The sequence below is a fragment of the Triturus cristatus genome, chromosome 12, assembly GCF_964204655.1.
Source record: "Triturus cristatus chromosome 12, aTriCri1.1, whole genome shotgun sequence".
Taxonomy (NCBI): Eukaryota; Metazoa; Chordata; class Amphibia; order Caudata; family Salamandridae; genus Triturus; species Triturus cristatus.
Genome location: NC_140595.1, coordinates 213,402,155 through 213,417,567, shown reverse-complemented (window position 1 = coordinate 213,417,567; position 15,413 = coordinate 213,402,155). Strand labels below are relative to the sequence as shown.

The 15,413-nt window shown below is 42.9% G+C and overlaps 1 protein-coding gene across 1 annotated transcript in view; it reads right to left on the bottom strand.

Annotated features, from left to right (window-relative positions):
- Positions 1 to 9,580, bottom strand: part of ATP6V0D1 (ATPase H+ transporting V0 subunit d1) — a 217,438-nt gene extending 207,858 nt beyond the window's left edge. Inside the window, exon 1 of the mRNA XM_085638876.1 lies at positions 9,349 to 9,580. Within this exon, the coding sequence (XP_085495002.1) occupies positions 9,349 to 9,478 (130 nt within the window). The 5' untranslated portion in view covers positions 9,479 to 9,580. The remainder of the gene's footprint in view (positions 1 to 9,348) is intronic.
- Positions 9,581 to 15,413: the final 5,833 nt, after the last annotated feature.

The window sequence follows — 15,413 nt, the reverse complement described above, 5'->3', positions numbered from 1 at the left end:
CTTGTGACCCCCTGCCTTTTATTCTGTGCTTCCCCCTTCGGCCTCAAATCGGCCCCAAGATCCCTCCTGCCCTCGCCTCCGGGGGCCTACAGTAAAGCCCTTGCTTTCTCTTCTCTTGCAACCCCTGCACAACCCTCCTTTGCACTTTACCTTTCCTGTGCACCTTATGTTTCACCCAGTGCCTGTACTTGCTAACCCTGCACCCCTTGGCCTCTCATATCTCACCTCCTCCAGGGCTTACATTAAAGCTCATTAGTTTTCCCATGGGGAATTCATGCAATCCTCAGGTGCACTCTAATTTCTCTCCTTGCACTGGGCCTCTCCTCTCACTTTGTGCATGCACCAGGGGCATCTGAACACGCCACTGTAGCTAACAGCAGCTGTGGAGTTCTTGATGGGCCTCTTCTTTCTACAGTTCCAGACAAAGGTTCATAATTTACTTGAAAGGGTTGATGGATATATACATGGATGGATATAAGGATGGATGGATGAGTGAAAGGATGGATGGAAGAGCGGATGGATGGATGAGTGAAAGGATGGATGGATGAGTGAAAGGATGGATGGATGTGGTGAAAGTGGATAGATGTGTGTGGATGGATGAGTGAAAGGGTGAATGGATGGGGTGAAAGTGGATGGATGAGTGAAAGGATGGATGGTTGAATGAAAGGGTGGATTAATGGATGAGAGAGTGAGTGAAAGGATGGATGGTTGAATAAGAGGGTGGATTAATGGATGAGAGAGAGAGAGTGAAAGGGTGAATGGATGGATGGATGGATGGGTGGATGTGAAGATTGATTGATGGGTGGGTGGAAGGATGTGAAGATTGATGGGTGGGTGGAAGGATGTGAAGATTGATGGGTGGATGGATGGATGAGTCAAACGGTGGATGGATGGATTTGAGTGAAAGGGTGGATGGATTTGAGTGAAAGATGGAAGAGCAAAAGGATGGATGAATGGAGGGATGAGTAAAAGGGTGGATGGATTTGAGTGAAAAGGAGGATGATGGGGTGAAAGACGGAAGAGCAAAAGGATGAATGGTGGGATGAGTGAAAGGGTGGATGGATTTTAGTGGGGTGGAGGAGTGAAAGATGGAAGAGCACAAGGATGGCTGGATGGAGGGATGAGTGAAAGAGTGGATGGATATGAGTGAAAAGGTGGATGGAGGGGGGTGAAAGTGGATGAATGGATGAGCGAAAGGATGGATGGATGAGTGGAAGGAGGGATGGATGAGTTTGAATGATAGATTTGGAGCTGGAAGGAAAGGTTTGGCCAGGGGTGTTGTGAACCACTCGCTTTAGCAGCTACAGTGGGGTGGAGCTCTTGATGAGCCTCTTCTGTCTGGAGCTCGGCAGACAAAAGCCCATAATTAACGTGTAAGGATGAGTGAGTGAAAAGGATGGATGTGAGTGAAAGGTTGGATGAGTGACAGGGATGTTGGATGGACGATGGATGAGTTGATGAAGGAAAGGGTGAAAGATAGATGGGTTGCAGGGTGGATGGATCAGAAAGCGAAAAGAAGGATGAGTGAAAGGGTAAATTGATGGATGAGTGGAAGGATGGATGAGTGAAAGGGTAAATTGATGGATGAGAGGAAGAATGGGTGAGCGAAAAGATGGACGGATGGATGGCTATGTTTGGGGATGGATAGATTTGGAAATGGATGGGCGGATGGATTGACAAGCAGAATGGTGAAAGGCTGATTAAAGAATGAATGGAAGCTAATGTAGATATCAGTGGGTGAATGAAAGGATAAATGTGTAGGTCTGCAGAAAAGAGGCAAAATACTAGTTTTCAAATGCTTCTATACTATGAGCCTGACATAACCAGAGAGGCTATTATCCGAGCTCTTCTATAATGAGTGCTGCCATTATTTGACGGTGCACATCAAGGCACCAAAGGAACAAGTGGATTTTGTACAGGACATGTAGATTTATGAAGCTACCTGTCCCATGGACAAGTAGATATTTTACTAAATTCCACACCCCTGCGTGAAACCCAAAAACTCCAACTTACTTACTGGTTCCACTACAGATTTTTCTAAATTTATCAAAAAACCCAATTCTTTTAAGAATTTCATCACAAATCTCAACTGTTTTTCTAAAACTACACATTCCTGATTCATAATCAAAATATCGTCTAAATAAATCATCATCCTTATTCCTCTCTCTCTCAAATATCCTACCGCTGTCCTCATCAACTTGGTGAAACACCAAGGGGCAGACGAAAGACCAAAAGGAAGACTTTTGAATTGATACAACTGTCCCTTCCATCTGAACTGAAGAAATTCTTGACTTTCTTCCTCAATTGGAATTGTGAAGTAAGCATATTTTAGATCTAACTTTACCAACCAATCTCCTTCCCTCAGAACATCTCTTAATAAATGAATTCCTTCCATTTTGAAATGTCGATAAGATACAAATTGATTTAGACTTCTTAGATTGATTACTGGTCTCCAACCTTTTCCTTTTTTCTCTACTAGAAAAAGGGTACTTACAAACCCCTTCTGTTCTTCCCTCACTGGAATAAGAACGTCTTTCTCCAACATCGATCTTACTTCGTTCTCCACTATTAACATTAATTCTTCCTGAAACCTCAACTCTTTTGGTTCTTTTTCCTGAAATGGATCTGTTTTGAACTCTACTCGAAATCCCTCTACAGTCTCTAGAACCCACGCGTCCTTCGTCACTTCCTTCCATTTCTCTTTGAAATATTTCAATCTTCTTCCTACCTTTTCCGGGATAGAAATGGTACCAGTCTTCATACTCACCCTGGTTGTGATTCTGTGACTGACTCTGACCTCTTACTCTATTTTCGCGTGTCCTGCTTCTTCCTCTTTGAGGAAAGAAGTTGTAACTATTCTGTCCTCTTCCGAAATTTTCACCTTGGTTCTGGTAATGGGCTCTGTAGATTCCTCGGCCGAAAGATTGCCCTCTTCTTCCAGCCCTTCCATATAAACCATTGCTGCTATGGCTAAATACTCGACGCATATTAAATTGTGCTCTATCTAGACTTGTGAAAGTATTCACAAACTTTGATAATGACTTCACCATCCAGTCTCCAAAGAGAAGACCCCTTGCTTCTTCACTTGACTCCCTATATGCCAGATTACCCAATCTTGGATTTATCCTCATGAGAATAGTTTTCCTTCTCTCGTAATTGACCCCTGCATTCGCATTCCCTAAAAAAAAAAATTGCTCTCTGGCACCATCCCCGCATCAAGGTTAGATCCATATTTAAATCTTTCAAATATGCTTCTTCCACAGCATCAAATATTTTTGCCAAAGGTCCAAGAATATCCAGAACCTTATCCAGACACTGTTTCAGCGAACGATCTAACCCCTTTCGCGGATCTTTACCCATCTTAAATAAGTATGTAATCAGTTCTGGGTCAATATTCGGAGTCATTGTGATATTATCATCAATATTCGGCCTCGAACATTCTGCTCTCATTATATTCCTTTCCTCTATTTCGAGAGACTTGCGCAATCTTCCTTTAATATACTCTGCCACATGTTCCATTGGCCGCCAATCTTTCCCCCTCTGATGTCTTATCTCCTTCGGGTTAAACATTACCTGGCCAAAAGGATCAACTACTGTCTCCTTAACTTTTTCTTTAATGCTGTTCTCTTTTTCTTCTCCCAGTCCATCTTTATATTCTAGATCCAGGATGTATTCATCCAATTCCTTATCACTTTCTACATCCTCTGATGCATTTTCTCTCCTTCCAGTGTATAACTGGCCTTCCTTTGTACCGCTTAGGATACCTTTCTTTTTTGAGCCGCTTTGGACTCCACTCTCTTCCTTTCCATTAAATGTTTCTTTTTCTTTAAACATTTTCCTCCAAGGCCTCTATCATTTTCTTCATCTGAAACTGAAAAATACTCTTACTCTTCATTAGTTCTCCTTTTCCCTAATGCCTGTTTAACACTCTCCTGAATTGACTCCTTCAACTCCTTATTTATAATCTCCCTTATCATCCTTTCCTGTTCCTCACCTGACTTTTCCATCCTATTTTTATTCTCAACTTCTCTCTTTACTCTTTTATTCTATACTCTTTAATCCCTTATTCTTCTTTTAATTTATCTTTTTAAGCACTCCTCAACTCATAAACCTCTCTTTCTCCTTCGCTTCGCTCGACTACTGGTTACTATGGTAACAACTCTCTGCCTTTTATTTCCTTTCAAAAGACATCCCCGCGTTTGAAATCAGGCTCTAATTCCTCTAAAAATATGCCTCATTGTCATCCAATCCCTTTTCACGCATACGCGTGGACGCGTCACCCTCATCTCCTCGGCTCATTCTTCGTGCCTTCTCGCTTCACCGTTAATCTTCAAATGAAGACACAGTAAGCGTGAGCCTCACGTTTAAATAACGCTTCGCTTTATTTGTGCACGCGACCATCTCAGCTGTTCGTTTATTTAATTATATACTTTCAAAACTTCATGCATTTGCTCTCGCGAACATCTTATTTCTTCGTTTCAATTTACTTCCGCTATTTTCAAATAAGCCTCCTTTACTATTATTCGCCTCGTTTTAACTTGTCCTCATATAAATTATTTTTCCATAATAATTACACAAGGCTACAATCTTTAAAAGCGCCTTCTACTCTCCTTGTATTAAAATCCTAAATAAACATTATTTTGTAATTACCAGTCTCGCGTTAATAAAATACTTTTCCTACCATTAATGTACATCTTTCCAAAATACTTAAACACCACTCATCTCACCCATATATTGGGTACCAACAGCATACCTCATCATTCAATCATCCTTATATCCTAATTAAAATTAATCTATGAAAAATGTCATATTCCTTAATGAATACTAATCTGCTCAGAAGCAGAAAACAAAAGAGGAAGAAGATGGTGGCCTCATGCTATTTATGTTTTTTATGAAAGTTCTTTTAGATTGTGATGTTATAAAGATTACATGAGCTTTTAAATGTGCTGCTCAGAAGTGGGAAATAAAAGTATTATGCATAATGCTAGCCTCCTGTCTTGACATAAAATTAAAGTTAGTGAGACTGTGCAGGAGAATGACAGAGTGTTCCTCTGTGGGAGAATGATCAGGAACGTAACTATGAGGGAAAACGACAGCAAGTGTCAGCGTGAGGGAGAACGACGGCAAGTGTCAGCGTGAGGGAGAACGACAGCAAGTGTTACGGCGAGGAAGAACGACAGCAAGTGTTACCGTGAGGAAGAACGACAGCAAGTGTTACGGCGAGGAAGAACGACAGCAAGTGTTACGGCGAGGAAGAATGACAGCAAGTGTTACGGCGAGGAAGAATGACAGCAAGTGTTACGGCGAGGAAGAATGACAGCAAGTGTTACTGTGAGAGAGAATGGAAGCGAGTTTTACTGCAAGGGAGAATGACTTACTCTCTGAGAGAAAAACAGTGAGTGTTACTGTAAGGGAGAAGGTCAGTGAGTGTTACTGTTGTTTAAGACTTAGTGAATCATAGTCTGAGTGGGCCAGAATGAGTGAGAATCAGCGAGTCTGATTTTGTCAGAGTGAGTCGTAACAACTGGGACTGAGTAGGAATTCGTGAAATTGATTCATACTTGGTGAGTTAGTGAGATTAAATGAATCAGAGTAAGACTGACTGACTGGGAATTAGTGAAAATGAGTAGGACTGAGTAAATCACAGTCTGAGTGAGTCAGACAATGCGTACGGCTGAGTGAGCCCAAGACTGAGCGAGACAGTAAATGAGTGAGACGGAGTGAGTTTGGATGAGTGAGACTTAGTGAAAATGAGTGAAACTATGGGAAGCAGAGTGATATATGAGTCAGTGTGAGATTGATTAAGAGTGAGTAGGGCTGAGTGAGAAAGAACAAGAGTAAATTAGACAGAGAATGAGAGTGAATGAGTGAATGTGAGTCAGAGTGGAACTGAGTGAACCACCCCTCGAACCTACTGAGACATCAGGCTCACTCTCAGGAATTTGAGCCAAAGATTACACCTCACCCCTTTTAAAGTTCACCAGCCGCCACTGACTTCGAGCCCAATTTTCCAGATATTTGAGCAATGTTTTGGAAAAGATTTTAGAAGTAGCGTACAAGAGGAACAATAATCTATAGTCAGCTGGTGTTACGAATGTAGCGATTTCTGCTCCATACCAGAACTAGGATATCAGTGTCTAGTGCACATGCTTACAATCAGGGACACACCATATTAATGCATGGTGTTTGTCAGAGTCAAGACGAGGTAAAATGTGCGTTTTGCAATTCAGAAAAAATTAATATTATAGGCGCACATTTCAATTTCGTCCTCCAGGAAATATCTAGATGATAAATTAATATAATTTGCACTCACCGGGACCTGGGACAAGCATCTCACTCACCAAGTTAAAAAACAAACCTCACGGCAGCCCCAGCAAAAAAGCAATCAAAACTAGAGGATATGGCTACATTTGGCAAGCGCTCTCTTGCGTAGTCAATAATTAACTCCTACACCTCCAGCAAACAACTGAACTATATTACTCGCACATTCCCTTTGTGGATAAAGGCCAGGTTAGTGGCACTAAGACTGGAAGAGTAATATATGCGAGCTCACCTCCCGGCATGGCACCACCCAGTATCCTACGACGCAAGATGTTGACTCTACAGCCAAGAAAAATAAACGTTAATTCACATTTTATGCATCTGTCCTTCCCTATTGCAGCAAAAAAAAAAAATCCTCTGCAGTGATTTTATTCACCTAGGAGCACGCACCAGCCGGCAGGCAGTGATAGCTTTCTGAATCCTACCAACACCAAATTAAATGTCAAAGCCTTTAAGTTCCTCCAGATGGCCACAGCTAAATTGCGGGCTCCTAAGTGCTGCAACTTTACTACAATTCTCACCTGACATTGCACTTTTTCCTTCAGCATGTTATAATCAAAACTTTTAATACTTCATATAATCAGAAATTGCCTATTTTTTATAATGGGCTGGAAAACACCCTGAACTATATGACACAGTGCAAAAATCATGCTTTGAATATGGGTCTCTGAATTGTACCGTGTGCTTTAAAATGGGCTGGTGTGCTTTACAAAGGGCTGATTCTGGTTACTTCATTATCGCGCATTGCACACTGCTCTTTCGAGTGAGCCAAAAAGCCTGCCCCAATCTATGTGGCACCTTATAATATTATATTGTTTTGTTTGCTTTCACATTGTGTCATCATTCAAAACTGCTCCTTTGCACTTGGTATTTTATATTGTATTGTCTACTTTTACAATGAGTCTGTCTGGGAGCCGGTATACTTTGGTTTGCACTTAGCCCTTTCGAGTGTACTGCGTGTTTTAAATTGGGGGCTGAACACTTGTCATTTTTATGCTTGTTTGTTAAAGTTTTAAATAACCGTACAATAATATTGACTATGAGTGAGACTGAGTGAATCACAGTCCGAGTGAGTCCGAGAATGTGTAAGGTTGAGTAAGTAAGTGAATGAGTAAGAGAGAATGAGTGAGACGGAGTGAGTGATTATGAGAGGGACTAAGTGGAAACGAGTGAGAGGGGGATTAGAGAGCTATTGAGTGATAGGTGAGTCAGATTGAGTGACAGTGAGTGAGAATGAATGAGACTGAATTAGACTGAGAATGAGTGAGGCTAAGGGAATGAGTTTCAGTGAGTCAGAGTGGAGCTGAGTGAACCACCCCTTTTTGGGGGGAGTTTTAAAGCGCAAACTAGACCAGAAGGTATCAGAGCGCTTTACATGAGCACCAGTTGCGTTACAGATGGACATATTAATTTTTTGGGCACAGGAGGAGATTAAGTGATTTCCCCAGAATCAAAGGATGGTTGAACGTCCCTACCGAGACTCGAACTCTGTTCTCCAGCTCCGAGGTTGATTGCTCTAGCCGGTAGGAGACATACTCCCCTTTAAACCTACTCAGAAGTCGGGCTCACTCACAGGAATTTGAACCAAAGATTACACACACCACTTTTAAAGTTCACCAGCCGCCACATACTTCGAGCTGAATTTTCCAGATATTTGAGTAATGTTTTGGAAAAGATTTTATAAGTAGTGTACAAAAGGAATATCAATCTATAGATAACTGGTGATACGAATATAGCGATTTCTGCTCCATACCAGAACTGGGATATCCATGTCTGGTGCACATGCTTACAATCAGGGATGCACCATATCAATGCAAGGTGCTGGTCAGTGTCAAGATGAAGTATGATGTGCATGTTGCAATTCAGAAGAAATGGATAATATAAGCACACATTTTGCGTGGTGCCAGAACGACGCAAACCTTAACTGTGATTTATGAAGCCCCACAAGGCCACTTTGCGTGGGCCCGAGTGGCTCCATAAATTTGGAATAAGGCAACGTAGAGCAAATCACAGCAGTGCCTTACTCTGCCCTTGGAAGGCGTTCCCGGCATTCCTATGCAACTCCCATGTTTTGTTATGCATGCCCAGATTTACCAGAACTGGTTGGCCTGGCAATGCGCCCAAAAGATATGCCTTCTCAGGTCAGGCGTAACAGGGAGAAACATCTTTATTTCTACTGGTTACTTCCACATTCTTAGTGTGCTGCAGAATGCAGTAACCACAGAAAGAGGAAAATGCCTCTTGGGATAGTTTTAGAACAGGCAGGTGTCCCTTCCTGCACAAAAACAATCCTTCATGCAAAGCAGGCACCCTTGCACTGTTGTGCAGGTGTAGGAGCTAGGCTGCCAAAAGGGTGCCAATGCAGAGGAAAAGGTAGGAATGTGTCGTATTGCATTAAATAAGGAGCATTCCTGCACTTTCCCTGTCAGGCAGTGCAGAACAGCAAGGTGACTTGCTGTGCTGCACTGCAAGACATTCTCATTAATAGGCCCCCCGAGTCTCCAAAATACTTGGATCTCCATTGCATTTCATAACGATTCACCACCATGTTTTGTCCATCTTTTGCGCTCACTTCCAGTTTTCTTCTTGCCTGTTAATCAGCTGGCCTGTCCGTGCTCTTGAACACTTGGATATTAGAATGTATACCATGTCACAATATGCTTGAGGGAAAAAAACCTTTATTGAGCAATCTTTCAATGAATAACGTCAGTGCACATCACGGTGGCCACCCTCTCCTCTCGTGATAATGGTCCACTCAATTTATGCTTATCGCCCCCTCGACTCTGCAAGATATGTCATGTAAAATGCTTCCAGCCAGGTTCACTTTCCCAATGTCTGCACCATTTTTTTACCGTATAGAATTCCGTGCACTTCTGTTTTTAAACAACTGCACTGTAAATACCTCCTGTATAACGGGCATGATAATTATGCGTGAGCAATGTTCGATAGCCAAAAACAATCACTAAAAATGAATGAACAGGTCTGACAGTACATGCAGGCGCGGGGGTCAGAGGAATGGAGACTCACCTTCCAGGCTCTCGCACTGCACAAGATTTAAGTAATCCCTGTGAAGCAAAATTCCACTCTTGAAGCCACGAACTAGACCCTCGAGATACCCGCTATCCACGTTGAAATAGAGCTCGGAAAAGGACGACATAGCGGCGGTTATTTACAACAAGAAGACTCCCTTACACCGGCCGCAGAACCAGGCCTCCGTTGCTCTTCCGTACATCAGCTGACGACACGTCACGTGCCACATGACCTGCTGCGTCAGGACTTCTCGTGATCTTTTTCGTCTGCTGAATTCGTCACACAATGGCGTGCCATTGAGCCCCTTCTACTAATGTGAGGTTGTGTGTTGTTGGCTCAGGGTGCGAGTTGCATTTGGAGGCTTTGTTGTCAAGTAAATAACTCGGCCTTTCGGGAGCTGACTGCCAACGGATACCTGGCCAACATGGCGGCCATATTCACAAATTCCAACTGTAGTAAACGGCATAGACGTAGGGAAAGCAGAAACAAACTCTCTAATTGCGACCATCTTAGTTGAGGCTGAATAGTCGAGAGGACTTCAACTTAGGTTTGCCATCTGTCCGGTTTCTGCAGGCGCTTTTAAATGTGCTCTAGAGCTGTGATAAGAGGATGTGGTCCGTCGGCTGCGCTGCCGCTTCTGGTGCAGGAAACCAGGGTTCGAGCCTCGAGGTCGCGTCCACATTCTGTGATTCTGGGCAAATCAATTAATCTCCCCGTGCCTGAATGTGTAATGTAAATACGGTGCTATGTAAAGCGCTCCAATACCTTCGGGCCGAGTTCGCGCTTTATAAAAGATACAAAAAAACGACCCTGAGTATTAACTAAAGTAAACAAGCACAGGCAAAGCCAACCAGTTCCCACCTAAGCTAGAAGTATTGGCTATGTCAATGTGTTTTTTTAGGTCGAGCCTAGGGGCAGCCCACATGCGCTGCTCGCTCTGCGAGGCATGCTGTATTTGAGTGCACACTGGAAGCCCCTCCCAATCTCCGCCCTGCTTTTTTTTTTTGTATTAGCAGCACCCACACAGGACAATGGTGGCTGCTTTTCATGTAGAGCGCTATGCCGCTCTAACTTTTAAGTGGCCGCCCCCTTCCTCACAGCACTCACTGCACAATGGTGACATTCTATCACCTTTTATTATTTTTTTAGGTCTCGCCTGACCCAGCGCATGCGCTGGTCTGGCGAGACTTATTGAGAGGGCTCCAAAAAGTGCTACCATTGTGGGCAGCCCCCACTCCTACATATAAACAAGCATTTGCAATGCAATAGGTCTCGCATTTATGCAAGTTTAAGCTATTGGCATTGTAAATGACAAAGCCTTTTATTTATGTTTTAAAAAAGAAAACAAAAATAAAGGCATTGTTATTTGCAAGGTCAATGTCAGTTTAATATTCCAAAAACTTTGTATCACACTGAGAATTTGTTTCCTTGCATTTCTCTTCTACTAATGACGAGAATTGCAGTACATTAATTAGAAAGCGCTATGTATCTAGGTGGGTGTAGTCCGAGTTATAGAAAAAACAATACATAAAATACAGACTAATGCGCACTAACCCTCAAACACTCTCTGTGATACAGAGATGCTTACACAAAAATGCAATGCCCCTGCAGCTCGGCGAGGCGTAGGGGTGTGCACATACCCTCCCCTAGGATATTGTGCAAATGGACGGTTCTAAAAAAAATATCAAAGTTTGGCAAATAGCCTGACAGCAAAATTACAGGGCTGCCCCAGAAATGAGAGGAGCGGCTTTGGTGTCCCCCTCCCTCGGTTCCCTCACCCTCTGCTTGGTTTGGCCCATGGAAGGTCCCACTTAGCAGCTATTCAGCCGTCTCCGATAATTTAACAACCCAACTTGAAGAACACAGAGCAGAGGAAGACAAGCATTACAAAGTGCTAGAGTGGGTCATTTCCTGCTACACTCACGCCCAGCCCCACTGGCGCAGTCTGTTCTGTAGCGAGCCTCGTCTTGCTTTTAAGGTGATAAAAGTCATTCACGTGGTGCGTGAAGTTTCGTTTCCAACGTAGAGAGAGAAAGAAGAGATGAAAAGCAGAAGGAGATGCGACGGAGAAGGAGAAAAGAAATGCGGGAGGGCAGTGGGTAAAGAGAAGCGAGAGATAGAAACATTGTATGAGTGTGTGTGACAGAAAGAAAGGGAGAGGGCGCTAAACGGGAACACAAAGAGAGAAACTGTCCAAATGTGAGAAAGAGTGTGTGAGAGAGGAGGGAGAAAAAGGGTGACGGGTCGTGGAGGTAAGATGGAAAAAGGACGAAGAGGGAAAGAGAAGTAAATAACATAAGGGTAGAAGGAAAACAAGCCCGGCAGAGCGTGGCGCTTAATGCGCACTAACCCTCAAACACTCTCTGTGATACAGAAATGCTTACACAAAAATGCAATGCCCCTGCAGCTCGGCGAGGCATAGGGGTGTGCACATACCCTCCCCTAGGATTTTGTGCAAATGGACGGTTCTAAAAAAAATATCAAAGTTTGGCAAATAGCCTGACAGCAAAATTACAGGGCTGCCCCAGAAATGAGAGGAGCGGCATTGGTGTCCCCCTCCCTCAGTTCCCTCACCCTCTGCTTGGTTTGGCCCATGGAAGGTCCCACTTAGCAGCTATTCAGCCGTCTGCGAGAATCTAACAACCCAACTTGAAGAACACAGAGCAGAGGAAGACAAGCATTACAAAGTGCTAGAGTGGGTCATTTCCTGCTACACTCACGCCCAGCCCCACTGGTGCAGTCTGTTCTGTAGCGAGCCTCGTCGTGCTTTTAAGGTGATAAAAGTCATTCACGTGGTGCGTGAAGTTTCGTTTCCAATGTAGAGAAAGAAAGAAGAGATGAAAAGCGGAAAGAGATGCGACGGAGAAGGAGAAAAGAAATGCGGGAGGGCAGTGGGTAAAGAGAAGCGAGAGATAGAAACATTGTATGAGTGTGTGTGACAGAAAGAAAGGGAGAGGGCGCTAAACGGGAACACAAAGAGAGAAATTGTCCAAATGTGAGAAAGAGTGTGAGAGAGAGGAGGGAGAAAAAGGGTGACGGGTCGTGGAGGTAAGATGGAGAAAGGACGAAGAGGGAAAGAGAAGTAAATAACATAAGGGTAGAAGGAAAACAAGCCCGGCAGAGCGTGGCGCGCGAGGACTTGGGGGTGGGTGTGCGGACCCTTTGAAGTGCTCCCAAAAGGCGGATTGCATGGCGGCACGATGCGCGTGATTGTGCGCGTGCTAGCCATGCAATCCGCTTTTTGGGAGCACTTTTAAAAGCCCCTATAGTCTCGCTTTGCGATCGCTTACGCGATAGCAAGGCGAGACCTAAAAAGAGAAAAGCCCCTGGTGCCTAGTGGGCGTTTTCTGCCCCCCCAGGGGGGGCAGATAAGGGACTATTGCCCCAGCTACCTCCCGGGTGGCAGAAAGACTCTGTTACATTTCTTTGAGGGTGGGGGCATTGGTATGCCCATTTTGGACTGCCCCCACCCCTATGTATAAAAAAAAAACAATCCCTGGTGCCTAGTGGGGCTATTGCCCCCATATGCCTCCTGGGGGGGGCAGAAAGACTGTGGATTTTTCTGGTCAGCCCCCACCCCTATATACATAAAAAAAAAGTCCTGGTGCCTAGTGTGCTATTGCGCCCCCTCCCCCCGGGTGGCAGATCTGGAGCTATTGCCCCCATCTACCTCCCAGGGGAGGCAGAATGGCTGTGGCAATTTGTTTGGGGGTGGTGGGGGCATTGGCATGCCCATTTTGGACTGCCCCCACCCCTATGTATAAAAAAAAAAACAATCCCTGGTGCTAGTTGGGCTATTGCCCCCATATGCCTCCAGGGGGGGCAGAAAGACTGTGGATTTTTTGGGGGGGGTTGGGGACATTGGGATGCCCATTTTGGGCAGCACCCACCATATATATATATATATATATATATATATATATATATATATATATATATATATATATATATATATATATATATATTCACTGAAAAAACCATAGGTTTCAGGGGTGTTAGAGTTAGCTGGACATTTCCCTCGTACAAAACCCTAGAAATTCCCCTGTTATAGTTAGTTCAGCTAACTATAACTCGCGCCCCCGCAATGCACTGCTGATGACGTCACATATTACATCACTCATGACATGGTCTGTGACATCACTGATGACATCACTGATGACATCTCAAATGACATCACTGATGACATCACTCATGACGTCATCCATGTGATAAATTAGTGCACCTTCTCACACCCTAATATAACCTTTGATACACCGACTCAAAATTTCAGACGGCCATTTTGAAAACCATAGATACTCCAATACCAATAACTACATACCCACTCATTGACTCTTAGGTCTACATACACCTCCAGTCACTCACCTGTACAGTCACTCATACTTACAGTCACTCCGTACAAGACTATCATATGCATTTATACACCTATATAGACACTCAGACACCGCCAATCATCCATTGAGGTACTGACAAACCTAGTCAGTTGTGCAAATAATTAAACACAGTCCAATTTACTCACCTATACAGTTAAACACACTCAAGTTCACTTACTCATAAAAATACTAACAAATTCTGACACTCTTATACGATTACTAATACAAGCACACACTCATCCATACAGCCACTCCCGCAATCACACTCTCTCACATATAGATAGTTATATACTCTTACACACATATACACTGCGTTTCACATATGTAGTTACTGACACATGTACAACTGAGATATACATTCAATCACTAACACACTCATACATACACTCACCCAACCATACAGTCCATCACAGTTGCACTGTTAAAACCATGCACCCATAGAATCACCCACTCACACATCATATGCACAGAGTCACACACACCCTACCCACACAAACACTCAGGCACCCATACAGATACTCAGACAAGCAATCAATAACCCATATAGACACTCATATAGCTATTCACAAAACCACGCAGCCACTTATACACCAACACACAGACACATACAAACATTCACACAGTTTAGTCACTAGTCTGCAGTAAGATACATATAATGACTCACTTATAGAGTCAGTTACGCACCTAGAAAATCACCCATTCACACACTTATACACCCATTCATTTTTCCATAGGCCTTTCACTATAAATATATAAAACATATTGAAACTTTTCAGAAAAACACACATTCACTGGATGATTTCATCAGTGATGTGACTGACCATGTCATGAGTGATGTAATATGTGACGTCATCAGCAGTGCATTGCGGGGGCGCGAGTTATAGTTAGCTGAACTAACTATAACAGGGGAATTTCTAGGGTTTTGTATGCGGGAAATGTCCAGCTAACTATAACACCCCTGAAACCTATGTTTTTTTCAGTGAATTTCTAAGGTTTTTTAAATGCCAATTCCTAACTATAACGCCCCTGAAACCTTTGTTTTTTTTCAGTGAATTTTAAAGGTTTTTTAAATGCCAATTCCTAACTATAACGTGCATGAAACCTATGGTTTTTTCAGTGAATTTCAAAGGTTTTGTAAATGCTAATTCCTATCTATAACTTATTTCTAAAGATATCATGTTTAATGATTTTCATTGGATTTCTATATTTTTCAATTTCAGTGTGTCAATTTCATTAATTATGTTTTTTTAAAATACTTTTTTATCACCATTTTTTAAACTTATTTTTTCAATTAATTCTTTTGAAAATTAAAAAATATTATTTGAATTTAATGGGTTTTTCAAACATATTTTTTTATATTTTTCTAAATATTTTTTTAACTATATGTTCAAAACTTTATTTTATATATTTTTTTCCATGTTTTTGGATCCGCGCACCCTATGCGCACCTTTCTCGATCCCGACGTGTTAGCATCCACGCATGGTACGAGTTGGGTACGTGTTTAGTGCGCGTTCGCAATGCGACTGGTACGCAACTCCCAGCCTATACGTGACATGTTCGATGTACGTAATGCTACGTTTACGCGCTTCCGCGATGCGTCATCTGCGTCTATGACGCGGTAGGTGCGCGGATCCCGCGAAATATTTAACATTTACAAAAACATATATATGTATTTCATGTGAATATTAATTG